Source organism: Ascaphus truei, chromosome 12, assembly GCF_040206685.1.
Source record: "Ascaphus truei isolate aAscTru1 chromosome 12, aAscTru1.hap1, whole genome shotgun sequence".
Taxonomy (NCBI): domain Eukaryota; kingdom Metazoa; phylum Chordata; class Amphibia; order Anura; family Ascaphidae; genus Ascaphus; species Ascaphus truei.
In genome coordinates this window covers 26,515,634-26,543,279 of record NC_134494.1, presented here as the reverse complement: position 1 = coordinate 26,543,279, position 27,646 = coordinate 26,515,634, and the positions used below count along the sequence as shown (strand labels likewise).

The 27,646-nt window shown below is 42.4% G+C and overlaps 1 protein-coding gene across 2 annotated transcripts in view; it reads left to right on the top strand.

Annotated features, from left to right (window-relative positions):
• IRAG1 (inositol 1,4,5-triphosphate receptor associated 1) overlaps nucleotides 1-27,646 on the top strand; it is a 111,717-nt gene that overhangs the window by 65,126 nt on the left and 18,945 nt on the right. Inside the window, exons 5-16 of one of the 2 annotated variants that reach the window (XM_075567101.1) lie at nucleotides 1,274-1,447; nucleotides 5,289-5,366; nucleotides 6,594-6,643; nucleotides 8,201-8,791; nucleotides 13,303-13,384; nucleotides 15,528-15,651; nucleotides 16,808-16,838; nucleotides 21,975-22,115; nucleotides 23,139-23,270; nucleotides 23,431-23,572; nucleotides 24,277-24,326; nucleotides 27,413-27,520. In XM_075567101.1, the coding sequence (XP_075423216.1) occupies nucleotides 1,274-1,447; nucleotides 5,289-5,366; nucleotides 6,594-6,643; nucleotides 8,201-8,791; nucleotides 13,303-13,384; nucleotides 15,528-15,651; nucleotides 16,808-16,838; nucleotides 21,975-22,115; nucleotides 23,139-23,270; nucleotides 23,431-23,572; nucleotides 24,277-24,326; nucleotides 27,413-27,520 (1,703 nt within the window). The remainder of the gene's footprint in view (nucleotides 1-1,273; nucleotides 1,448-5,288; nucleotides 5,367-6,593; nucleotides 6,644-8,200; nucleotides 8,792-13,302; nucleotides 13,385-15,527; nucleotides 15,652-16,807; nucleotides 16,839-21,974; nucleotides 22,116-23,138; nucleotides 23,271-23,430; nucleotides 23,573-24,276; nucleotides 24,327-27,412; nucleotides 27,521-27,646) is intronic. The other variant, XM_075567102.1, reaches the window with a different exon arrangement.

The window sequence follows — 27,646 nt, the reverse complement described above, 5'->3', positions numbered from 1 at the left end:
TAGTCTTTGTCAATGCAAACAGAAATTTAATTTAAATACATAGAATATTACCATGAAGATGGTAAGGACTGTTAATCTTAGCTGTTCACAGGACCGGTGCAAGGGCGAACTTTGAGCCCTCCCTCCCCCCCAATTAACTTTCAAGATTTGTTTTCTATCTAACTGAAAAATGGCATTATCATACTTAGTATGAATGTTAGAAAAAAATCTACTTTCTCCCATCTTTCCCTCCTACACCCCCCTTTTTCTCTCTCTCTTTTCCCCGTCCCTCCCATTCTCTTCCCAACCCCTCTCTCATTGTCTTCCACCTCCACCCTCTCATTTACTCTAACCCCTCTCATTTTCTCTTCCCCCTACCTCATCCCCTCTCCCCTCCCTGGCATTCTTCCCCCTCCCTGCCCCCTGTCATTCTCTTTACTCCCCCTCTCCCTGTCATTCTCTCTCCCACCTCTCCCTGTCATTCTCTCTCCCACCTCTCCCTGTCATTCTCTCTCCCCCCTCTCCCTGTCATTCTCTTCCTCCCTTATCCCTGTCATTCTATCTCCTCCCTCTCCCCTCCCCCTCTCCCTGTCATTCTCTCTCCCCCTCTCCCTGTCATTCTCTCCCTCCCCTCTCCCTGTCATTCTATCTCCTCCCTCTCCCCTCCCCCTCTCCCTGTCATTCTCTCCCCCCCCTCTCCGTCATTCTCTCCCTCCCCCCTCTCCCTGTCATTCTCTCTCCCCCCTCCCCTGTCATTCTCTCCCTGTCATTCTATCTCCTCCATCATTCTCCCTCCCCCCTCTCCCTGTCATTCTCCCTCCCCCCTCTCCCTGTCATTCTCCCTCCCCCCTCTCCCTGTCATTCTCTCTCCCCTCTCTCCCTGTCACTCTCTCCCCTCCCTGTCATTCTCTCTCTACCTGCATACCGCCTAGAGACGGGCCTGGTTTGAGATGTAGTATATAGAACTTTCAAAACCTCACGGGTCTCTTCCTCATATATGTTCCACAAAACAACCTCACCATCTACAACAAATCTTGTATTATTTGATTAAAAAAAAAAAAAAAAAAGTGTTAATTCATACCATTTTCTGTCTGGAGAAGTATTGCATTATGGCCTCATACCTTCATTTTCGGAACGTTTTGCAATCATGAGTAGAGAAAAGGACAATGCTAGGATTGAATGAATATGCCTATGATTATACTTGCTCATGTATAGATCCAGCACATTCCTTACATATGTCAAATGTTATCGCTCAGTTCTAATTTACGTCATTTCATATTCAATTCACCCTCAGACACTAATGGACACGTGATTGATCTCGTGCGCGACAACCTACCCAATGTCAAAATCACCGAGGAAGATAAGAAGAAAAACGTTGAGTTATTGGAAGAAGCAAAGAAAGTTAGTGAGCGATTTCTAACCCGAAGAGGGAGACGCTCAAGATGCAGTCTTTCGGATTCTCCCACAGGTAGTTCTTGTATGCATATTCTGTATAAGGCCTTGTCCAGGGTAAAAACAGGCGCGCTGGCGCTCCAGCGCTGCGCCCTGCTCGTCCGCGCTTTTCCTGGCCTGGCTAGGTGCGCACGCATCAGGGGGCGCGGCTCCGACGTCATGGACCTGGTTCACCCTCATTGGGCGAACCACTCACGTGACGCGCTTGCGAGCAGCAAAATCAATTTTGCTTGCTCGGCAAGCGGCCGAGCGCCGAGCAGGCGCACCCGCCCGCTCACGCAGGCCACGTGCATTGTCGCAACGTGTCCAGCGTGAGCCCGCTCAGCACCACCCTGGACGAGGCCTAAGAATACTATTCGCTTCAGTAGCAGAGTTCAAATTTCCATAGCTTCCATTTATTGCAGGATATTAAAAAATGTACTAGGGTGTGCAGAGATTGCGGAGATCCCATACGGTGCACAAAAGGAGTGAAAACTGATCCGTAATCAAATCTCATTTTAATAGGCATAATTAAAATAAATGCAGAACAGAGTAGAAAATAGCTGGTGCTCATAGACAAAAAATATCTAAATAGTTTAAAAAGGGGTGTTCATCTCTATATGAGCAAAGTTTGATTTTTAGCTGTTCGCTCTTCTATCAGGCAAATAGGCATGGGAGCAGCTTGGGTTAGAGCCCTGGTGCTCAACACATCTCCCTAGCAGTTTGAGTGATGATACGCTGCAGATTCAGAGGATACCCATACAGTTGATATATAGCTGAACTGTATCCACACTTTGATACTATGTATCAAGGTGTCAAACGTGGAAATAGCAACAGTGTTGCTTATCTGATGGTGTATTCCCTTTGCTTGTGGTTTTGTGCTTAATTAGACAGTGGATTTGTTCTCCAGGAGTAGAGACACCGAGTTATTGGGCTGTGTTTGTGATGTTTCTCATGGCTTGAAGGTTGTACCGAGTGTGGTTTTAGGCAGTGTAATAGTATTACTTACTAACAATTAAGCTGCGTGCTTTGCAATGTGGAAAGGGACTACGCACGCCCTTGAATATAATACATTGGATACAAGCATACAAGATGGTAGCACACCAAATAATATTAAATACGAATGATGTGTATAGGACATACGAAACAGCCAACGCTGCGGTTTCAGGACGATCTAATCGCAGGACCGAAACGTATGTCCTATAAAAAATAAGTTATGCTTAATATTATCTGGTGTGCTCCTCCCCCCCAATTTATCATGAAAGCATGCAGAACCACTTACACCTCAAGAATAACCTTTAAGTCTTGCATCTTCAAAGGGGCAACAAACTAGAAAAAGGCTTTACATCTATGTTTATCACTTATCAAATTTTGCCTTACAAATGTATTTATTTTATTTATTTATAAAATGTTTTACCAGGAAGTAATACACTGAGAGTTACCTCTCGTTTTGAAGTATGTCCTGGGCACAGAGTTATAATGACAAATAATACTGGTGACAAATACAGTTACATAAGTGAACAGGGTATACATTATATACAAGACATTGCATGCACAGGTAAAGATAATGTAATAGGCGTATGTAACAGTTACAGACCAGATTAAAATGTGAGACAGCTTTAGGTTTGGCAGTTTTCCAGATCTTAGAGATATGGCCTGCAGACAGAATAGAGTTAACTAGGGAAGCAATCAGTTTGGCAATGGCTGGGGCACCAAGTCTTAGGAACTTAGATTGCAGTGGCAGGTCCACATTGGTTGCTTAGTTTTAATTTGAGGAGCGCTTGTGTAATCTCCTCTTCAGATACTGGGACAAATTGAAAATTGTGAGCAGTGTTGGGATAGGGTGGGGCTATAGGGGTACTCTCAGAATGAGGTTCTTGTTTGTGGTTTGGGTTGCGTTTCGCTATTAAGTTAGTAGCACACCCCACAAAGTAATCATTGAATGCATTTGCAATGTCAGTGGGATTTGTCAGAATAATGCCCTCCTTAGTGATATTACTTGGTTGTTGATGGTTAGAAGGCTGGAATATATTGTTAATAACCTGCCAGAAGTTAGCTGGGTTTCATGTATTCTGGCAAAGATTGTCAAAGTAATATTGTGCTTTTGTGTGCCTTGTTTGCCTTGTGCACATATTCCGCAGGCATCTGTAGTTATTAAGGTCTTTGGTAGTGTCAGTTACTTTGTAGCTTTTCCACAAGGCATCCCTGAGATGGTATAAGGTCTGTTGTAAACCACAAAAGGTGGCCCCCACCTACTTTTATTCTGCGTAATGGAGCATGGGTATCACAGAGTTTTAAGAACACAGATTGGAAATAGTCGAGCGCAGAAACAACAATTACTTCATGGGATTGGTTGGCTGAGATATGCTAAGTGTCGATGACGGGGATCCAGTATTGCACTCATTCTTGGTTAACCCTCATTGACTTGAATGGCAGTTAGCGATAGATAGGAATGCGATGTCTCCTATCTGCACTTAATGGATCTCCCCCATTGCATTTAAAAACAGATGAAATATGCTAACTGCTATTCACTTTCCAGAATACACATGCACTAAATGTTTATGCCAAGTAATGTCAAAGGCGAAAGGCAAACACTAGTGTCCCTCTTACATCATTTTCTTCAGACTTTTGATGTATGAGGGTTAGTTTACAGTCCGCCACAACAAATGATACTCTTATCAGACGTGTCCACTGGTTGCCCTTCCTCCCCTGTTCATTTCCGTGCTATTGCCATAAACTTGTTAACATTATTCTTTTTGTGTAAAGAAGAAGAAGAAGAAGTCCCAGCACTTGATGGGAAGTCAACTACATTAATTTGGCCAGTGGGGAGAACAGGGCATTATAATATATGCATCGATTTCTAGCATAAAGTGTATTTGACACTAGCGGAACTCTGCTAATGTCAGACGTCTGTTGATCAGGCGTGAGATGTTAAAGCAATATTTATTCCATAAGGTTCTGTGGCACTTCAGTGGTGGATTTCCCATTACGCCCGATAGGCCTGGGCCTAGGGCGGCAACATTGTGGGCCGGTAAATGTACCTTGTTTTTTCTCCCCATATACAGAGGCCCCACTCTTTCGTCACTGATTTCCGGGGGAGAGCGTGGAGCCTCTGTATACTACTTACCTTCTCCTTCGTGCCGTCCTCCTCTTCCTTCAGCGTCAAATGACGCTGCGACGTCACGTGGCGTCTGGTTGCCTTGATGTTAAATTGTGTCACATTACTATGGCAACGTGACGCCATGTGACCTCACGTTGCCGTTGCGACGCGACACCACGTGACGTCACGGCATCGTTTGAGCGCTGAAGGAGGGGGGCGGCACGAAGGAGGAGCGTGGCACTAGGCAAGTGCTGAAGGGTGGCAGTTTTCTAATTCCGCCACTGGGTAGGAAGTCACATATTGGAAGTCTATTGCCAAGTTCTGAAATATTGAAAGCGCATCATTTCCTGGGAGTCAACGATGGTTAGCAGGGATTTCAGAGGTATGAGCTTGTACCAGACCTTGCTGTCAGATATTTGAGGGTCTTTACCTATTCATTTATAATGTTGCCTACTTTGGTATTGGTTGCCAACAGGATGCCCTGTTGTCTTCAATTTCAACCATAAGCTGCTTTGCCAACAGTGCAACAAACTTGAAGTGATCCATGAAGTCTACAAGTAAACCCACACCCAATATGTGTCCTTATTATCCGTGCTTTGTAGACAGCCGCTTGTGCATCTTATGTTCCTGCAGTTTTGTTGTCCCAGCCCCAGAGTGATTGTCTCAAGATATAAGAAACTCAAACCCCAATCCCGTGCGCTTCTAACCTTTTGAGTTCAAATGTTTTGAATTATCGTGACATCTTGTATCTTCGTTTTTATTTTCCGTTCTTTAATAGTCCTGTCTCCAGCACTGAGTCCAAAGGTTTCACCAGTACCATCAAGGAGTAATTCATTCACATTTCCAACACTGCCAGGTACTTACTCTATTTTTTTATTTTTTATTCAGAAGTACAAATCAAAACAGTAATAGAAATGTTTTTTTTAAAAATACAATAACGTCACTGCAGGGGAAATGTGAAACTGGGCCATATTTATACACATGCAAGAACTCGGGTGGATGAGATTCTTAAAATGTGAGCCAAAAACAGACTATTTAATTGAAAAATCAGTGAGGACTCTTTAAAGTCCATTGGGAGCATCTTAAAATACATGAGCTGTCTTTCAATGAATTAGGGGGTTAATCATTAAACAGAAACTCCCATTGGAGTCAGTTGGAGGTTCCGTGAGAGAATGCCCCTGATCTGCACTATTGCAGCTTAATAATTAAACTCCTAATAAGTTAAAAAAAAAAAACATGTGAAATAAAGCTCAATGGAGAGTTACTGACGAGTCTTCCTGATGGTGTTTATTAGAAGTTGCTAAGGAAATTACTAGTTTAGCACGAGCTGCCCTTTAATGGTAATGGACCATCTGATTTTCAGAAATGACAAACTAATAATAGTCCGAATTTATATGGAATTTCTTTGGGCAAGTCACTGCCATACAGGGTTTTTGTTCTGTTTTCCACTTATTTGAGCACTCAGAATGGTAGTGCTTTCTGCAGCCAAAACAAAAAAACAAAATCATGCCAGCTGTGACTGTTCTAGGTATCGTGACAAATCCGAGACAATGCTTCATTACTTGGAGAAGGGCATGAACAAACCATAAAGGGAAAAGAGTATGTTTTGACCCATTCAAGGGAGCAAGCACTATACAGTACATCTCATATGCACTGACTTTGACCCCTTACAGACGCATTTACCAGCACACCCTCCTGTCTCTGTAACTTCTCCCCACTTACCACTTAGATTGTAAGCTCTTCGGGGCAGGGACTCCTTTGCCTATTTTTGCTTTCATGCCTGAAGCGCTTCTTCCCACTATGTGTTATAATATTATGTCACGTGTATTACTGCTGTGAAACGCTATGTACATGAATGGCGCTATATAAATAAAGATATACAGACATAAAAGTGGATATGCAGTCCCATAATGAAGAACAGGAGCAACAGGACAAACGCTCACATTAACCCTTTATTGAAAAGTTCCCATGTTAAAAGGTGGAGGTGACCATCACCCGCTGTAAAATAATTATTGTTACATTGTACCTGGCATGTGCCCAAGTCTGGTAAATGAATTCATGCATTTTTTTTATTTTTTTACAGGTTCTGATCTATATCCAGCTGTATTTTCTGGGCCAGCTGCAATATTACAGGTAACAAGGCGTAGGACATCAATTTCTATATAGCTGGTACAGTCTACTACAAAATGAAAGTGATTTGTGCATCTAAAAGATGGATAATTTCTTCACTGGGATCCTAACTTGAGTGGGGGTGAGAGTGATGGTTTTGGGGGGATTTCGCTTTTTTATGTACAGATTATAAATGCTAAGCTATTGAATTTGGTCCATACAAAATATATAATGATGAAATTAAGAGGATTTGCTTTTTTTTTCTTCCAACTAAGTGGTACTTAAATCTGCCATAAAAGCTTTAATTTAGACTTATGAATAAAGAATAGCAAGTACAGTATGGTATAGAACAAGGAAGAATTATGAGCGTATATTTCCTGCCAGTCCACAATAGAAAGCTGGTTTATGTCAGCCTGAAAACTATTCCATGTCTGACAGAACCGGGCTCGTAAAAGATATGATAGCCCAGGTTACCTTTCTGCTAATAGCGATCCAAAGCAGAAGAGGTAAGCGGGTGGCATAGAGCTGTCTGTGAACCAATCTGTGTTATATAAATAGGAGCCCCGGAAAAAAAATTCAGTGAGCATTTCATACCGCTACGAATGACTTCAATGGCGTTAATGCTGATTTCTCTGGTTGCGCATGTTTCATCTGTATTCATGCAGAAAAGGCAAAACGTGAACAAAGAATTAAGATGCAAAAAATTAGGACTTTCTATTTTTGGGGACTTTTTTAGTTATGTATTTTAATACCGGAGATGGAAAATCACAGTGCTTATGATGATATTGCTGAATGTTAAGCTGTGTACAGTATCACCTATTGTGGATAGATAGTGTGTACACTAGCTCAAGACCTACCTCTTTACAAAGGCATTTAATTAATGAACCAGAACCTGCCCGGCAGTTAGGGCTGCGGTCCCAGTGCGTTCTACAGCTCACGGCTGTTGTACTGCACAAGTACCGCCCCTCAATGGGGCTGGGCCCACTAAGTACCTTGGCGCGGAATGTGCAGCCGCTCTCTACGATGGGTTTTTCAAAATACAAAAAAATTGTATTTGCAACTTGCGACGGAGGCGTGGCCACGCCCCCCGGTGGTGCAGCCAATAAGGGTGAACCAGCCGCGTGAGGTCATGGCCACGCCCCTGAATAACCCCATCCACGCCCTTCCCTCGCAATCTCTGCCTCTCTCCACAGACCGCAGATCGCGGTGAAGCGCTGTGCACGCGCCCCCCGCTGGGCGCACATGCGGCAGTGCAGACTGGGACTGCAGCCTTAATACAGTAGCTACTGTGCTGTCCCATCCTGTATTTTATCTTTCCTTGTGTTTGGTCTCGTTTATAACCTTCAACGTTTTCTTCTTTTTCCCCTTTTTTGTAACTGAGAAGAGTTGGGGGAAAAGTGCTATATAAATAACATTACACTGTATTGTTATTATTATTATTATTAGAGCATTGCGACCGTTTCCGTTGGTAATATGTCAGTTGTAGTCTCAAATCTGTTGTATATTGAGCCCCGGCACAGCATTAATTCTTTGCATTGTTTATGATTTTTAATGTTTGTTTGACGTTCTTGATCGTTTTAGAATGCCACAAAGGGATTAACAGATCGACAACAAAATGACCAGAGGAAAATTTCCCAAGGAAGGCTTTCTCCTCGTTCCCCAAGTTTTATAGCCTCAAAAGAGGCTCTTTCTGAGCAAAAGGAAAACTTTGACCCGCTGAAGCATATGGATAACATACACAAAGCAACAGGCAGTGACAGCCACAAAACGTCTCTTTGTAAGAGCGCGAATACTCCTGAAAATGACTTCGGAAAATCAATTCTCGCGAAATCCAGAGAGTATGACTTGCCAATAGGAGGCCACACACACGGACCCTGTGTTGCTAATTTGGAATTAAATGTCCAAGGTTTAGCGCATGGCCCTCCTGATTTGAAGTTTATTTCCATAGTTGAACATCAGGCATTGGTGACTCGAGCTCCTCTATTGAGAGCTCTTTCGTGGGATAGTGTAGAACCGCAACATAAAGAGAAAGCCAGTTTGGACTTGCCAGCAAATGAAGAGGACTTTCTTACCAGTCATGGCAAATGCAGCAATATGATACCAAAATTTACAGGGTTTAAGGACTTAAACATACAACCGGTTCGACTTCAGAAACTAACCAAGCTAAGGGAGGTAAGTTTTTGCAGTAGCATTTTAATCAAAAATGTGCAATTCTTCCAGTGACATGTGGAGCGCATACGTATTACCATCTTTGTAGGCCAAGAGGGTATTAATCAAAGGTTCTCAAACTGGTACATAAATGGAAGTAGATTTATCACTCAAAATTAATCCCATTGAAAGCAAGAGGAATTTTTCTTTTGATAAATATTGAGCAGGGTTTTTTTATTTTGCATATTTTGAGATAATTTCGTAGTCTTATTAGTGCCGGTCTAAGACAGGTCGCTGGGGCCATTTCACCACTCTAATTTTGCCGCTGGACAGTTGTCCGGCTGAACATTTTTGTCACCTGGCTTCTACTATCGGTCCGTAGCGGGAGCTGTGGATTGGTCCATAAGGGGAGATGTAATAAACCTGGCTTCTACCATCGGTTCGTAGGGGGAGCTGGTAAGGTGAACCGTAATCATAACCCAGCTTCTACCATTGTTCCGTTAGGGGAGCCGTAATCATAACCCAGCTTCTGCCATCAGTCTGTAGGGGGATCTGGTAAGGTGAACCGTAATCACAATTTAGCTTCTACCATCGTTCCGTTAGGAGAGCCATAATCATAACCCGGCTTCTACCATCATTCCGTTAGGAGAGCCATAATCATAATCCAGCTTCTACCATAATTCCGTTAGGAGAGCCGTAATCATAACCCGGCTTCTACCATCGTTCCGTTAGGAGAGTCATAATCATAACCCAGCTTCTACCATCGTTCCGTTAGGAGAGTCATAATCATAACCCAGCTACTACCACCGTTTCGTTAGGAGAGCCGTAATCATAACCCGGCTTCTACCACCGTTCCGTTAGGAGAGCCATAATCATAACCTGGCTTCTACCATCGTTCCGTTAGGAGAGCCATAATCATAACCCAGCTTCTACCACCGTTCCGTTAGGAGAGCCATAATCATAAACCCGACTTCTACCACCGTTCCGTTAGGAGAGTCATAATCATAACCCAGCTACTACCACCATTTCGTTAGGAGAGCCATAATCATAAACCCGACTTCTACCACCGTTCCGTTAGGAGAGTCATAATCATAACCCAGCTTCTACCACCGTTCCGTTAGGAGAGCCATAATCATAAACCCGACTTCTACCACCGTTCCGTTAGGAGAGTCATAATCATAACCCAGCTACTACCACCGTTTCGTTAGGAGAGCCATAATCATAAACCCGACTTCTACCACCGTTCCGTTAGGAGAGTCATAATCATAACCCAGCTTCTACCACCGTTCCGTTAGGAGAGCCATAATCATAAACCCGACTTCTACCACCGTTCCGTTAGGAGAGTCATAATCATAACCCAGCTTCTACCACCGTTCCGTTAGGAGAGCCATAATCATAAACCCGACTTCTACCACCGTTCCGTTAGGAGAGCCGTAATCATAACCCGGCTTCTACCACCGTTTCGTTAGGAGAGCCGTAATCATAACCTGGCTTCTACCATCGTTCCGTTAGGAGAGCCATAATCATAAACCCGACTTCTACCACCGTTCCGTTAGGAGAGCCGTAATCATAACCCGGCTTCTACCACCGTTTCGTTAGGAGAGCTGTAATCATAACCCAGCTTCTACCATCATTCCGTTAGGAGAGCTGTAATCATAACCCGGCTTCTACCATCGTTCCTTTAGGAGAGCCATAATCATAACCCGGCTTCTACCACCGTTCCGTTAGGAGAGCCATAATCATAACCCAGCTTGTACCATCGTTCCGTTAGGAGAGCCATAATCATAAACCCGGCTTCTACCACCGTTCCGTTAGGAGAGCCATAATCATAAACCAGCTTCTACCATCAGTCCGTAAGGGGAGCTGGTCGGGGGAGCCGTAGCGGCGAAGAAATGGTGGCAGTGAAACAGAGACAGTTAATTGTTCCACAGCAGCTAAACAGCAGCAGCAAACTGGCGACGGCTAAGCAGGCATCCATTCCGCATTACTGCAGCCTTTCATAGTTCTAGAGAGGATGGTTCTATATTCTACCCAACTCAAACAACTACTCACTTATTTTGTATGAAACTATACTGTCCGTGATCCTCAGTTTTGTCACAATGGGCCTTGTTTCCATGAGTAAGTCTCCACTAATTAGAATTATTTCCATTATTCAGTGATATTTACATACGCCCATCTTGGTTTGTCAGAATGTTGTAGCTATGATCAATCCTTATTTGGGATTCTGCACCAGAGTATATTTGGAGCACTAATGGTGATGGTGGTGAATAGGGGAAGCAGTCAAAATTACACATACAGTACAGACATAGCCAGTGTTATTGCTCCCACTGTTTCCTTATGGTGGACTAGTCTGTGATATTCTGCATTATCAGTAGGTACAATATACTGTAGATACAATATACTTTGCTACATTTGTACCGTAACAGCCTACAAAGAATACCTAGCTAGATTGGCCTTCAGTCCCCACTTTGAAAACCTTTTTTTGGAGGAATTACACCTACCCTTTTTAAGAGCAAAAGTGATTCTTTATCCGCGGCGTGTAAACAGGAAGACGCTGAAAAATAGTTGTGTCAGATGTGAGTGCTACTCGTGGGATAAAACCTCAATCTCAGGAGAGTATTCCTTTTCCAAATGCTTTCCTTCCTGAAGTGATATCAAGAAACCTTGTGTGATCAACTGCCTGCGATTTACACAACCCCAGTATCAAGCATCAAAAAGAATAATTTAAAGGTTCTGAGATATTAAAGCAGCAACCTGCACCTGAAATCTTTGAGTGTAGCCAGGCCCGTATTTACGCATAGGCCTACTAGTCCCAGGCCGAGGGTGGACAATTTCAGGGCAGGGAGCATATTTCGGAGGGGCCGGGTCTGCGGTTACAGAGGCCCCGCTTTCTTCCCCACAACAATCAAAGTGATTGCCGGTGGGGAGCGCTGGGCCTCTGTTAAAGGCTCTTACCTCCTCCTGCAGCATCGTGGTGCCAAATGACGCCTCAACGTCACAAGGCGCCGCGTTGCCATGACAACGTGACATCACATGGTATCCTATTGTCATGGAAACGCGTCGCCACGTGACATCGGGAGGAGGAGACCAGGGCAGCAAAAGGTAAGTGGCTGAGGGTGGCAACATTTTAAAAACTGGCCGGAAGTTTAACTCCTATAATGTTAGGACCCTGTGTGTGTCCGACCCTTACATGGTTTTATTCCAGTGTTAAAAAAAATAATTTTCCTAATCTCTAGCTTTTAGGTTACCATGGCAACATGTAGACTGCACTCTAGTAGAGCTTCATTTTAACCTCCCGGACAATTCGTTTTTTTTTAAACACGTTATATCTCCTAAGCGAAGCATCAAATTGTAAATGTAAAAAGATCCCTGGAAAGTGCAAGAGAAGATTTCTTAACGTATGTACAAACACTTTCTGGAAAGTGCAGGTCTCCTCTAAGACTACTCACACGTTCATAGTGAAGTTCTCCATTTAATGTCACAGCCAAGAACAGTGGAAAGACAATGTTTCACCTGATGAAAGGTCCATGTGGGACCTGAAACGTTGTAATTCCTCTGTTCTCTGCTGTCACATTAAATAGAACGTTGCATTATGAACTTGTGAGTAGACCTCCACTTTGTGTCTCTGTCTTAGAGGAGACCTGCACTATGAAGACATTGTTTGTCTGTGTTGGGATGGCTGCACACGCCGGATTCTCCTCGCCTGAAGCTGTTCCCACGCACGTTGGAATTGTGTTATATTAAAGTAGGTACAGACATTTAAAAAATGCTGCTTGAAAAGATGTTCAGTTTCCGTGCTATGTGATAACATTTACAGAATTGTTAAAATGCATGCAAAACTATTTATACTATTAAACTGAATAAATGTAAATGTTGGAGATATGCTCACTTTCTTTTCAGGAGGAATTAATCGATGGGGTTTTACTGAGGCAAAGAAATGGCGATTGTGCCCGCTCCCGTGCTGGGGTGGATGGACCCCTTTCATTTTCTGATTTCATTTGTGATACTGGGATCAGAGAGGCAGCAGTGCGATGAGATTCTCTCGTACCCCACGTGTAGGTTATGCTTCGGCAAGAATGGCACCAACACGTCCTCTTCTACATCATTACCACAAAGGCTAGGACAGGTTTGTGCTCTTGCAGAAGAAGCAGAAACCAAGGACTTAGTACCGAACCTCAGTGCACTGCAGCCACTTTCCTACTTCCAGAATCCCATTTAACATCACAAAGGAAAAATGGAAACCTTTTGATTCCTTGGGGGAAAGTAAGGATATCTCACCCCCATTGCTTTCCCTTATTATTGCAGTGTAATCCATATAATTGTTATTTTGTGGATAATTGCGTTTACTACAGTAGGAGTGTTGATCGGTCTCGAGAGCGCGATACTCAGTACTGCTACCATTTAGCATTTACCATGAAACTGTTCTTTAAATATGAATGGGGTTAAAGGAGTAGCCACAGTAATTAGAGTATTGCATTAGACATAAGTAAAATCCATTAGGTATGGGATACACATACATTTCTTTTTCTATGCAGGAACACAAGCTGATGCGGAATCAACACCTCACTACTGGACTGAAGCTCCCAGACCTCAGCGAGGCGGCAGAACAGGATAGAGGTGCAGTATGCTAGATGGTTTATGTGGTCCTGTATTTATTATTTGGGTATTAGGATAACATGACATTTGCCCTGGGAGTTAGACAACATGACTCAATTAAACATTAAAGGAAAGGGTGTACCATGCCACCCATTACGTAGCACATGGATTAGAAATTGCGCCAGTAACATGGAACATTCTCTTTGGCGTCATAATGAATATAGGCAATGTGAGTCTGATGAACAGTATTGTCAAGTATACAATACTTAGGCAGACATTCTTCTTCGGAAGAACCAGCCTACATTTGCCGTGAGGGAGAGACTTGGTGGATTCAGAGCCATATTTACTAAGCGGTGCAAGGTAATAGGGCACCTGCCAGTGCTCAGATCCATTCTGGAAGATGTCCTATGGCAGAGTTCTGATTAGTAAGTATGGGCCTCTGGGTTTTTTTTTATGTCGGCTTCAGCATCAGTCCCTGCTTCAGCACAGATGGCTCAATCTTTAACTGAGCCTCTGTTTGAGCCACCTGTGCTGAAGCAGGGATATCCTGAAAACCTGACCTTGTGGTGGCCCTTGAGGACTGGAGTTGCCCACTCCTGAAATATTTATATTATTTTCAGAATTACTCCAAATCCTGCCCATCTTTAAGCTAGCTGAGCTCACACACGTTTACTAATTTGCTGACTATTTGTAAAGGTATTGGTTATTTCTAGAGTCTGGTCCAAGAGGGGTGCGGCTTATTAGGTTTAGAACCACTGCTACTAAATTAGTATAACCCTCCTGCATTGATGCATAGGCCAAAAACGCCACTAGCATTCGCAGTAAGCAGCCGGGCACATACTGTACTGTAGTTGATAAGCAGCCGCAAGACCTGCTGGTTGGCTTATTCATGTCCTGCTGTGGTTAGCTTAAACTTATCGTTAATGACACAGACCTTCAAACACAGCAGTTTCTTACTTATTCCTGGATACTGGGCAACGCAGAACGAGCGACTCAATGGACACATCAGGTTTTGCCTTAATTTATTAATGAAATGTAAAGGTATATCCGACAAAATAGTTTCTGTATTCAGCACAGTTTGATAATCCTGGCTAAGGGGTGGTTTAATCTATACACTGTTTATAATGCTCGATTTCAGGGGTAGTCAACTGCAGTCCTCAAGGGCTACTAACAGTGCAGGTTGTAAGGCTATCCTCTCATTAGCTTCTGTGCTTAAGCAGGGGTATACTTAAACAGGCACTGTTAGTGGTTCTTGCGGACTGGAGCTGGCCATCCCTGCTCTATTTGATGAGTTAGGTGTAAGTTGTTAAGAGCATTCTGCAAGAGGACCTTAAGATGCAACAGGCGTTTAGTTTAACATTAGAGAGCTATGCAGTACTTATCTTGGCAGAGAATTAAACCTAACACTATCAATTCTTAAAGTACAATCTGGCTATATATCATTAAATGCATGTAATTGAGCATTTCCAAACTATAGTGGAAAGAAGGATTTATTGCATAAAATCAAACAGCTACTTGCTCTGCAAGACATTAATCAACTCATAACAGTACAAAAGATTAAACAGATCATGAAAGACATTGTCAGAGGGCTTTTTGCACATGCTCATCTTTTCAAGAGTGGAAGGAAGTAGATTCTATCTTTTCCGTATAAGCAATTTTCTTTGAATGTGTTACACATGATCTGTGCAAAAATATGCAATTAATTATCTCCCTTTTAATGGGCACAGTAATGCAAAGCAACGTGAAATGCAGGTAACTGGAGATTATACATAAAAAAAATCTACTGGTCATTAAATAAAATAATAATAATAGTATGTTCTTGTATAGTGCTGCTAGTTTTACGTAGCGCTTTACAGAGACATTTTGCAGGCACCGGTGCCTGCCCCGTGGATCTACAGTACTGTATCATCTAACAATCTATGTTTTTGTGTCTGAGGCACAAGGAGATAAAGTAACTTGCCCAATGTCACAAGGAGCCAACACCAGGAATTGAACAAGGTTCCTCTGCTTCACACTCAGTGCCAGTCAGTGTCTTTACTCACTGAGCCACTCCCTAATTCCATTAAGATGTGGAGCTTTTCTACATATAAAAGGGATCCTGAGCTTGTTTGTGATCAAACTCTGGTAGTTCTAAAAACAAAAACATGTGTTGTATGTGTTTCAGGTCCATCGCCTGTTCTTTCTCTATCTGCCGATGAAGAAGAAGCCAAGGGAGACTCCGACGTAATGCCTAATATCCCAGACATTTTGCTACGGAAGTTGCGTGTACACAGATCTCTGCCTAGCAGGTACGGTGCAATGTGGGATTTAACAAAAGAGATAGGCAAAGTATCCGAAAACAACGCATTGAAACCTGCGAACCCTATTGTTTCAGCCAATCTCCGCGTGTACTCGGGGGTAGAGATGTGCCAACGTTTCACCCACACCGCCATTCTTTTCCATCCCACTTTTTAAAAGCAGTTTACCAAGTAAAAGTGTTCACAGCCGAAAATATGTGGGTTTGCTCCTCTCCCGCAAAACCTATGTTCCATATGGCGACATTTGAAGTGACAAAGTTCTATTGAATGTATTCTTAGTGTTTGCATGTTTTTCTCAAATTTGAGCGAAACATAGGTGACTCGAATTTGGACATCTCTACCCAAGAGAGTGTTTGTGTGTCTTCCACAGATCCCCAAAAATGTGCATAATTCATCCCATTTTCACATGGCATATAAGAATGCTATGTAGCGACATGAAAAGTGCATCCAGTGGGCTGTGGGCATGTCACTTGTAGCTTCCTAGCCACTTCAATACATGAATTCCCTATAGATGTTGCCTGCTGCATGAATGAGCTTGTACCGCCAAGCCTGGGACAAAGAAGAAACGCAATCAGTGGGCTCACTCAAAGACGGCTGTTTCCTTCTTTTGGAACCATCAGTCTGAGCGGGGTCACTGCCGCTGCATTGTGAAGTTGGGTGTGGGTTGCAAACTAGACACAATCGGGTTAAACTGGGTGAAATAAAGTTACAAAAACCTTCCACCGTGCAGCGAGGAGAGAGAACCCATCCGTGTATCTGCGTATCTTCCACAAGTCCCCCGAACTGCTTCACTCACCTCATTATCATGTCATACAGGAGTTAAGCTGCACACAAGACAATCTCATTGACAATTAACCTGACACACTCTAAGGTGGTTATTCATTAAACTGCAATAATGCTGATTGGGGCACTAAGGCATTGACTTAAATGGGAGTTTCCTTGATTGGCACTAATGCAATTTAATGAATAATCCCATATGTTCATATTCAACGGCGTCTCCCACCTTCTTGTCTGAATCCAACATGGATCATCTCTCAAAAGTCTAGTCTGCAGTTTAATCTTCCTTGCTCCATACATATACATACAAACAGTGATAATTCTCCATGCTGAAACTGATATCCACTGACTCACATCTTTTTGATTTTAGTTCCCCACCGTTGACTGAAAAGGAAGTAGAGGTGAGGCTTTTGTTTTGTACAACACATATGTATTTGATTAAATAAGCCATGCACTGTATGTATGTTATATAAATATAATATATATATTAAAAATATATATATTTATATATGTAATCAAAATTGAATAGACGATACCGTTCTTGATTATTAAGCTCGACTAACACGGTACAGATACCTCTACATATATCTGTATCTCTGTATATATATATATATATATATAGCAACTGTAAATATTACTGTATGTTCATTTGCATGTCTTAGACAGGTCTGCAACCCTGTCTTTCCCCATTGTCACCCAGCATACAGCGCTTCCACTGCAGCAAGAGATTCTGGGAAATGACATGCAAATGAGCACTCAGTGCCACCTTTTGTCTCAAGCTCGTATTACACAAGCCAATCCTCAAGCCAATGCATGCTGTTTTAAACACAGCTTTTAAACAGAGGCTGGGATGAAATGCAAAGCCATTAGACCTACTCACATACATGTTTCAACCTTGATGGGTATCATCAGTGTGAGGCTGGTCTTAATGGCAAGCAGGTTTGAGACTAGACTAGGTAATCACCACTGTCATTAAGGTTATGGTGGGTAAAAAAAGTGACAAAAACCCTCCACAGTAAAGCATAAAGCAACTGTAAATATTACTGTATGTTCATTTGCATGTCTTAGACAGGTATGCAACCCTGTCTTTCCCCATTGTCACCCAGCATACAGCGCTTCCACTGCAGCAAGAGATTCTGGGAAATGACATGCAAATGAGCACTCAGTGCCACCTTTTGTCTCAAGCTCGTATTACACAAGCCAATCCTCAAGCCAATGCATGCTGTTTTAAACACAGCATGCTCATTTGCATGTCATTTCCCAGAATCTCTTGCTGCAGTGGAAGCGCTGTATGCTGGGTGACAATGGGGAAAGACAGGGTTGCAGACCTGTCTAAGACATGCAAATGAACATACAGTATATATATATATATATATATATATATATATATATATATATATATATATACACAGATATATACAGATATATACAGATATATACAGATATATACAGATATATACAGATATATACAGATATATATATATATATATATATATATATATATATATATATATATAGATAGATAGATATATACAGATATATATATATATATATATATATATATACAGATATATATATATATATATATATATATATATATATATATATATATATATATATATATACACACTTAACCAAAAATCCAAGGACCAGGGAAGGAGACGAAGCACTAGGAGTAGATGCAAGAAATAGATTTAATACATATCCAAAAACTCCAACATTTTGGAGCCAACACGAGGCCCCTGCAGCACAAAACCTACTGTGATTCAGATGCTGTAATGCGTCGCCACATGATGTCACATTACCCCGCAGCATCATTTGATGCAACTGCAAGGTAGGGGGGCGCAGCAGCAGAAGTTTGAACTCCTGCATTAGCGGTTAGCCGCTAAGGTAATGAAGTTGCCTGTTAATGCATTTTTCATGTATCTGATTCATGCCAGGGGTCTACGGTGCCGATATTAATGGGTATCAGCTCCGGAGACCCACGGCATCAATCCAAGGCAGGAAAAATGCATCTTTTTCTAAGTGCCTCTCTCTCCGCCGCCTCTAAATCTTCTCACCAGCTTCACGCCAAAGTTTTCTGGTGAGAGGAATTTGGGGGGAAACTGCAATTCTAGAACAGCGATTAGCCTCGATAAGGTAATCAAGGCTACTAGAATTGCACGATTTTCAAATCTGCCGATAAGGGGCTCATCGCGGCTCACCTGTCGATGTGTTTTTGACGAGAGACAAAAATGGCGATTCAGCCCACTTAGCGAGGCTTTCTGAATCGCTGTAGGCATTTTTGGCCGATAACAGCTAAAAAGCCTTGATAAGTTGGTTATGACGGTGACTAGAATAGGCCCCTTAGACTTCTTCTAGTTCTGTTGTTTAGCCCCCCTTCCCCGGGGCAATCGCAGATCGGCCCCCCTCCTCTGTACTAGGGTTTGGCTACATGTCTGAGGGTGGTGCATACCTGCTGGCAACAGGAGGGCTTGAGTCTCCCGCGATGGTATGGGGATGTCAGGATCAGGTTTCTGGGGTGAATACCTTCGTTTCATTTAGTGGTGCAGCGCCTCCATTTCTGGTAAGCCCCAGGAACGCGGGGTGGAATCCTTCCAGAGAATTCCCACACAGGGAAGAGAGATTCCAGTCTCACCCGATAGATCTTTCTTAAAAGCAGCAGGTCTTTATTCACCAGCAGCAGTAATAACAGCAACAGCAGCAGCAGTACGTTCAGGCAGGTACAGGTTGTCAGCTCCTCCAGACCGCTCTCCCTCAGGATGGTCTCTTTCCCTGCCACCACCCTAGGCCACGGGCACCCAGGGTGGGGCTAGCTCTTCCCTCACCCCTAGACAGGGTGAGAGGAATTGGTCCACCTCCCTAACTATACTTCCATCAGCTCTACTCATAGGCTGCTGGCTTCTCCTTCTCCAACTGTACACTCACTGTCACTGCTTCTCTCACAGGACTAATTTGACTGACAGGACTAGACTAGACTCCTGAACTCTTCTTCTCACACTAAATAGGCAGTGCCCTGCTCTTTATGATTTCAGCAGGCCCCTCCCCTGTGTCTCTTGCCTTGACACAGGGTCAGGTGGCCTACCTCCACCACTCAGGGCAGGGCTTGAAGTGGGGGAAACCCATGATAACTTCTGGCAGCCTGCCCTTACCCGGGCTTATACCAGAAGGAGGAAAGAACTATAGCCCTATTTCGTACCAGGGCTACAGTTGCATTAATTTTGAGCTTTGTTGCAGAGTTCTCTGATTTGTTGCTGGATGTCTCCTGGACTTGTGGTAAAAAATAACTATTTACAGTGGCGAGAAAAAGCTTGTGAACCACTTCGAATGATCAATTTTTTTCACACCTAAAATGTTATTAGATCTTAATCCAAGTCCTAATAATAGATCAAAATAACCTGATCAAACAAATAACACATAAACATGATACTTTTTCAACGTTTATTTATCCTCAAATGATTAAACATTCAATAACCTTGTGTGAAAAAGTATGTGAACCATTAGATTCAGTACCTGGTGGCGCCCCCTTGAGCAGCATTGACTTTAACTAAGCGTTTCCTGTAACTGCTGGTCAGTCTCTCACATCGGTTTTTTCTTTCGTATCCCTATTAAACATTTAAACAGCTATATTTGTCTCTCCTTTTGTCAGAGTGTCTATTTTGCGAATTATAATTGCGTCCGCGTTTGCAACACCGTGCTGTACGGATCTGCCTCCTCTTACACCTAGCCTGAGGTCTAGACATACAAGTACATAGACAATAGTCTCAGTCATTATATATATATATATATAGATATGTATATATCTATATATATATTTAGCTTTCTTTTTCTTAAAAATGTTCTTAAAAATCGCATGTCAGAGTACACACTTCTCTACTGCAGCAGGCGCCCAGCTCACGGAGTAGATGCAGGTCAGCAAGAGAACAGTCTCTTTCGCCGCGGTAAGGACCTCCGTAGGAGTGTTTCAGACACAGAGGGTCCATTCAATAAGCTCCGTGAGAAAACTGCCACCAGATGAACCAGGAATCAATCCAGTCTCGCTCAATGTTCCTGCTTCCGAGTCACCCAGTATAGGACAATGTACGTCAATGCACGTCCCTACGTGTTTTGGATGTGTATACACATATAATAAAGATTGATGATGATGATACACTACTTTTGTTGACTAGTATGCTGAACATTGTTGAGTCAGCAATGACATTTCTTTACAAAGCTAGGAAGCCGGTAACAATGAGTAATTTGTTCTTTGTGCTTCCGACCCAAACCTTACAGGTTTTCACAATGACCAGTGAATTTTTGGATTACTGATGTTAAACACAGACATTCATATTTTTGGTTGACCCATTTTTGCAGCTAGGAGAGGCTTGCTACACGTATTGTTTGCTTTCATCTGCAAAGAATACTGTATGTAGTTTTGGGGGAGTGCTTAAAGCAGCAGTTCAAGCTGCTGTTTTATTTATTTTATTTGTTTCCCTTTAATATGTGCACCAATGCAATCCATACAATAATAAGTAATTAGCTAAGTTGCCGATTGATCCGTTCTCCTGTGATCGATCGGCGAAGATTCGGCTCAGGGTTTCACTAAATGGCAGACAGTGCAGCAGAAGGGGACCAAAGATGCAAAGTTCTGTGGGGAAGATCATGTGACCATGCAGTCACTAGATACAATTGGTGCACAGCTAGAGTGGGCAGGGCTCAAAAAGGTGTGTGTCAGAGCCTGTTTCAGAAGAGGAAGGGGATGTGACTTTGTAAATGGTTGCTATAGAAACAAAACAATGCTTGTTACATTATAATACATTAAAAATATCTTTCAGAGTTGTTTAAAAAAAATGCCTCAAGTATTTTCTCATAATACAGACCTTATTTATTTAAAAAAAAATACACACATAGAATATTGCTTGGTCTGTAGCTTTGAGCATCATTGACATAATATAGTATAAAGCAATATATATTTTTCTTGCATTGAGTCAGGTTATCAATCTGAAGGTGTGGTGAAGTCCCCAAAAGGATTTAGGCTTGTACTAACCGGTGCTATTGTATGAAACCTTCTAGCGCAGAAGGACACATCATGACCCATTCACATGGATGTGCCCTCATTTGAATGGGATGGAAGGTGTGATCCAGTGCAGGATTGTACACAATAGCACAGCTTATTAAACATGGGCCATGATGTGGTCCCTGACACCCCTGATAAAAGAAGGCAGGAAAGGTATTGAGTGGGAACAGCTTGAAACAGACAGATGGAGGGTAAATGAGTGCAAGGATCAAGTGCAAAAGAGTACGAGAGGAGGCACTCAAAAGATGGAATAGAAAGCTACTCAAAAGTATTGTTTTTCACTTGGCTGCTCAGCCTAGTTTTCATACAACCAACTGGTCCCAATGATGCTGCAGGTGAACCGCTTTGTTTATTGCCTCATTTCTCTCTCCCTGTCCTATGACGATAATATCACTGTAGGTATCAGACCGGCTTCAGCCATTGCATGTTAAGACGGGTGTTCCTTTGCCAATAATAATAATATTTGAGATGCAATGTACAGAATGTGTTTGTCCAGCTTTCCCTGGCTTTTCGGAATGACAGCTATACCCTGGAATCCAGAATGAAACAGGCGGAGAGGGAGAGAAATCTGACCGAGGAGAACAATGAAAAGGAGCTAGATATCTTTAAAGCAGCGGTTACGGTAAGAAGATGGGGGGGGGGGGGGTTGTTTTAAAGCTGTCCGTTTGGAATGAAGCATGCAGCTTGGTGGCCGTTGATATTTCCAAGTCTGTGAATTGGAAATGCAGTCTTTGAAAGCCAGATACTTCATCTCTATAACAGCAAATCAGACACAATGAGGCTCCCTCACGGAAACAGGCTACTGTATATACCCTTTTTAAATTATACACAATTATTGCTGTAACAATACTTTCATAGTTACAGTTACATAGTTACATAGTAGATGAGGTTGAAAAAAGACATACGTCCATCAAGTTCAACCTACTGTCGCGGCCAAGTTTATTTGAGCATTTACCTGGTCTCGGCCGTGACAGTAACCGGGCGCGCGCCGTGGTGTCCCGGGCGCGCGCCGAAGCCTCGGAGGAGCGGCCCTCCGATCGGGGCTTCCCCCTCCCCTCTCTGGGTCCGCAGGGTCCCCCGGAACCCCCCACCGCCGTCCCCCACATCGCGGGACACCAGGGCTCCATCGGTGATGCGCGGCACGCCGAGGGGATTCGGCTAGCAAGCCGGGACACCTCCCGGCTTGCGGAACTAGCCGAATGCAAATAAAACGTGTCGCCTCTGCATGCTAAATTAAGACGATGGATACTTATCCTATATCCCTACTTACAGTATATTGATCAGGAAGGCAAACAAAAAACCCCACTGAAATATCATCCAATCATATCTCATAAGGGGAAAAATAAATTCCTTCCTGACTCCAGGAATAGGCAATCGGATGACTCCCTGGATCAACGTCCTTCCCATGCTTACTTATTAGGTATATCCCTGTATACCTTCCCTTTCTAAAAAGATGTCCAACGGTTTTTTTTAACATATCTATTGTATCTGCCATCACAGTCTCCACGGGTAATGAATTCCACATTGTACAGTAACTGCCCTTACTGTAAAGAACCCTTTCCTTTGTTGATAGTTACATAGTAGATGAGGTTGAAAAAAGAGAACCTTTCCTTGGCTTACTTTTGCTACTTATATTGTTATTCAGTCTTCAGTCTCAATATGGCAAAACAGTGAACACAGGGAGGCCTACCAGAAGTTGCTGGAGGACATTGCAGTGCTCCTTCGCTTAGCTACCAGGCTCTCCAGCCGAGCAGAACTGGTTGGAGCTGTTCGGCAGGTGAGGAATTTCGGAAGCCAATGAAATACCACATACTGTAGCACTAGGCAGCTCCCTCCTGGATGATGGAGCGACAGCTTGAAACACAGCGGTGCAATGGTACTGTATACTGTCACGTGAATGCTGCTGAATATTTAGCAGTGATGTATCTTTTCTGCAGGAGAAACGCATGTCCAGGGCTACCGAAGTCATGATGCAGTATGTGGAAAACCTAAAGAGGACGTATGAGAAGGATCACGCGGAGTTGATGGAATATAAGAAACTTGCCAATCAGAATTGTAGCAGGAATTACAGTGGATCTGGTAAATTCTCTAGCAGAACTGGTATAACTGTTCTGTAGTCAGGACCCGATTAGGGTTTAAGAACTACTTCAATATTTAACCTCTTGAATCAAAAGTTATTTATTGAGGAGCACATTTTTGTGATGGCAACTTTGATTGTACGGACCCAACCAGTAGTGGGGGAGAAGTCTGAATAATGGATCACTTAAAAAAGTGTATACATTGTCATAGTGCAGAAGTTCTTAAGTTATGGTTCCTAGATACTTTTGTGGTAGTCCACACAAAAATGTCCCTTAGTCAGCTCTACCCTGTGCATTTGATATCATTACTGAAGGCTGATTATAAAATATATAGATCCAGTATTCTTAAAATATATGTTTCATATACACGTGCAGTTGAACAGAGCTAAATGTAATTATGATAGTTCCCCCATTAAAGTGATCTCCAATATGGCGAAGCTGTTATAGTGCATTGCAAGAGAGTGATAGGATGGAAGTGACAAACAATGTATTTCCATGGTGCCACTTCGACAGTTATCCTCCCTATCAATGAAACATAATGTACAGTCCCAGATTCAAAACCCAAAGTTCAGCAAGGTAACTATCACTTACAGTTGCATAATCTTCTTATATGCAGGATAGATGACAACCATTACACAAGACTACAGGTATCTCCACTGGCAATAGTATTACATAACAAAATATTTATGGGTTTTTTCATTGCAGAAGATGGTGTTCCTCGTACATCCCGCTCCATGTCTCTAACCATTGGCAAGGTACAATATAATATTATCAGTATCATACGTAGCTTACGATGCTGACAATTACTGAATATTTGGTAGCATTAGTTGCTGACTTGTCCACATGTGATGAGGAATTCATGATATTTTTCACCATCATGTTTCTTGAAACTAAATAGCCAAAATATTACTTTCACTGGACCAATGACCTTAAACTCTTGTAGTGCTTAATGGACGTTTGCTGTCCACGTTGGTTAAACATGGCTTCCAGAACAATATGAAGACTGGAACTGGTTTCTTAGACATGAAAGTTGCCTACTTGGCACTTTGGACCACGGGGAAATTGTCATGTCCTGCTGAGGAGGGTGGTGGATGCAGTTCAACTTCTGCTATGACAGGTGCTTTAGAGTAAATATGCGAGATCAAACAAGTTCCTGTATGAAACAAGCAAATTACTTGCCACAAGGTTCTGTTCTCGCACCCTTTTTAATACATACAATATATACACGTATATGAATGACCTGCCAGCAAAACAGTCTCGTAAGTTTTATCTTTGAAGTTCTCTGCTTGGTCACACGAGTTCAGATCTTTAAAGAGAATAACAGAGTGCTAAACAAGGACGTGTCTGAAACAGCCGAGTACTCCTCCAGATGGCTCCTGAAACACAGTGCATCAAAAACTGTTTCCAGGTGTATGTTAAATGCCTGAGACACAGTCGCACTCTCTCTACCTTGGAGTGGTATCTGTAGAACGGACACTGACCTTCACAAACCATCTACAGAAGATTGGTGCTAAGGTTAAGTCACAGAGCAAGGAAATGTGGTGGGTTCAATATGAGCGCACAGACACAAAGAACATGTGTGCTAGCTCTGTGTTTCTTAGCAGCCAGTATTACGCACTTGTGTGGTGTCGGTCATCACAATTTGGACTCATTGATGTCCAGTTAAATATTGTTATGCGCATCATTCATTATCTCTCTCTCTCTCTCTCTCGCTCTCTCGCTCTCTCTCGCTTCCTGTAATTATTTACCTTCCCATAACTAAATATCTATCTAGTTTTCAAATTTTATATTAATATTCTCTCCTTTTTTTTACTTGGATGTTTTATTCTCCTTTCTCACCTTTTTTTCACTCTTTGTACTTTCTTCCTTACTCTTTCAACTTTCCACTCAACTCCCCCTGCCCTTTCTTATTATTTGTCACTAATCTGATTTTTTTATTATTATTTGGACTATTCTTTATTCTTTGTTTCCATGCTCCTGATCTGTCCCTTCAGCCTCTCCTAACTGACTCTTCCTAACTGTCACTAATTGTCCATTTCAAAACAGATCAAAGGTTTCTTATATCAGTATCATACATTGCTTACGATTCCTGTAGCACGGGTCAATCCAAAACTCCTTCCCCCTGCTGGCTCTGGAGTGTATTGCCTCCGGAACCCAGTAAATACTGGGTATTACAATTTTCACTTCTTCAATCCTTTTGCAACACAGCTGAGGTCCACACGCCTTCTCTTGTCTGCCCTTCCTGGACAAGACATGGCCACTCTTGGAGAGTGGAAAGGGTCAACTCGTCGACTTGGAACCAACTTCTGATCACTGATCCATTGGGTCTGTCTTCCTTGTTTCGAGCTTCCTCATCAATTGCGCGTGCCCCATGACTGATTTCGCACAGGACAGGGGTGGTGTTAGAGTGAGGTTCAAGCTATGAAACACATAATTAGGAACTGCCCTTTATCCAGACTGGAAGGCGGACTGAGAAACCCAACTAAGTCTTCACAATGTGGCTGAAGAAATCTTGCATTAGCTTGTAACGGAATGTGAAGGGCATTTTTCTACATTGCCAGCTTTTCCTTAATTCAGTGTTGTTTCCCAAAAATATATTATTTTCTTCCATTCTTATTTACCATTCCATATAATCCCCAGGCTTTCTGGTGTGCGATTTTCTCTGTCACGAAATTGAGGGGGGGGGGGGAGTAAATATCGTCAAATGAAAGGCAACAGTAATGTTATCTAAAGCACTTAAATTTAGGGCCTCATGCAGAGAGCATCGTTATTTCAAAATTCGCCATTTTTTGTACAATTTCGCTCAGAAAACTGCAGAAAATGGCGAGTTACGAAAAACGCGCCAATTTTTTTTTTCTATTTCTAAAACTCGCCTCGCGGCTGGCGAGAACCTCCATCTCGCCATTTTTAAAACTCTCCGAATGCAGAGAGGTACGAACGGCATGTAGCGGCTGTTCGCGCCAGGAAAATGGCGCGATTTTCTCATTTTTGCCGCGCCAGGAAAAGTTGGCAATAAGATGGCGCTCGCCGCCTATAGCAAAGGGGACAAAAAATGCGCGATTTTTTCTTTACACATTTCTGAAGCGCGCATCTTTCCCATTTAAACTCGCCACACGCATCCATGTTAAACATAGCAGAATTCGAACTTTTCTGCATATGGAGAATAAAACTCTCCAAAAAAGCTACTTTTTATGAAATTCGCCAATTTGAAAATTCGATGCTCTCTGCATGAGGCCCTTATTCTCTGCATATCACCTATCATGCCGTGTGAATTAATACAGTGTCATATCACTGGCTTTTGTACTTGCTGAGTGTGGTTTGATTTAAAAGCCTAACTTTTAAGTAGTTGTTCTGAAGTTATTTTGTCAGCAGTAGAGATGTGTGAATGTCTTCCAAAGTAAGCCTCACACATTTTTTCTTTCTTGTTTTTTTTTTGCAAAAAAAAATAATTGTTTTTTTATTGGCAAAATTTGAGCAACATTCCTTGAAAATAAGCAACGTTTTGCCAATTTTGCCATTTCTGCAATAATTTCGCCAATTTTTGCAATTCTGCCAACATTTCATTAAAATGCACAAAAATTGCCGTAAATGGCAATATATAAAGGACCAGGTAACCTTGCACATTGACTTTTAATACAAAGTGAATATTTTAGGCGAAGCTTGACAATGTATGTAAATATTTTTATTTAAAAAAAAAAAAGGGCAAACCCCATCTGGTTTGCAAACTGGCGCCAAGCACGCACACACCTGTTGTCAGCACAGCAGTCCGCCAATATAAATAGATCTGTTAATAAATTCAATCTTTCTCTTCTAACTGAAGTCTTTTTTCACTATCTTGCAGAACTTGCCCCGTAGGAGAGTCAGCGTTGCTGTTGTCCCGAAGTTTAATTTACTGAACATACCTGGACAGTCACCCAACACATCTCCTTTACATGCTTTGCCATCCCTGGTAAGTAAACATCCTCTTATATTGTTATTTCATCATTGTCTGCGTAGAACTGTATTCAATGTGGTAACAACCTAAGTCCTATTTTGAAATTAATGTCATGCTTAAAGCTGCAGTTCAAAATTTGCA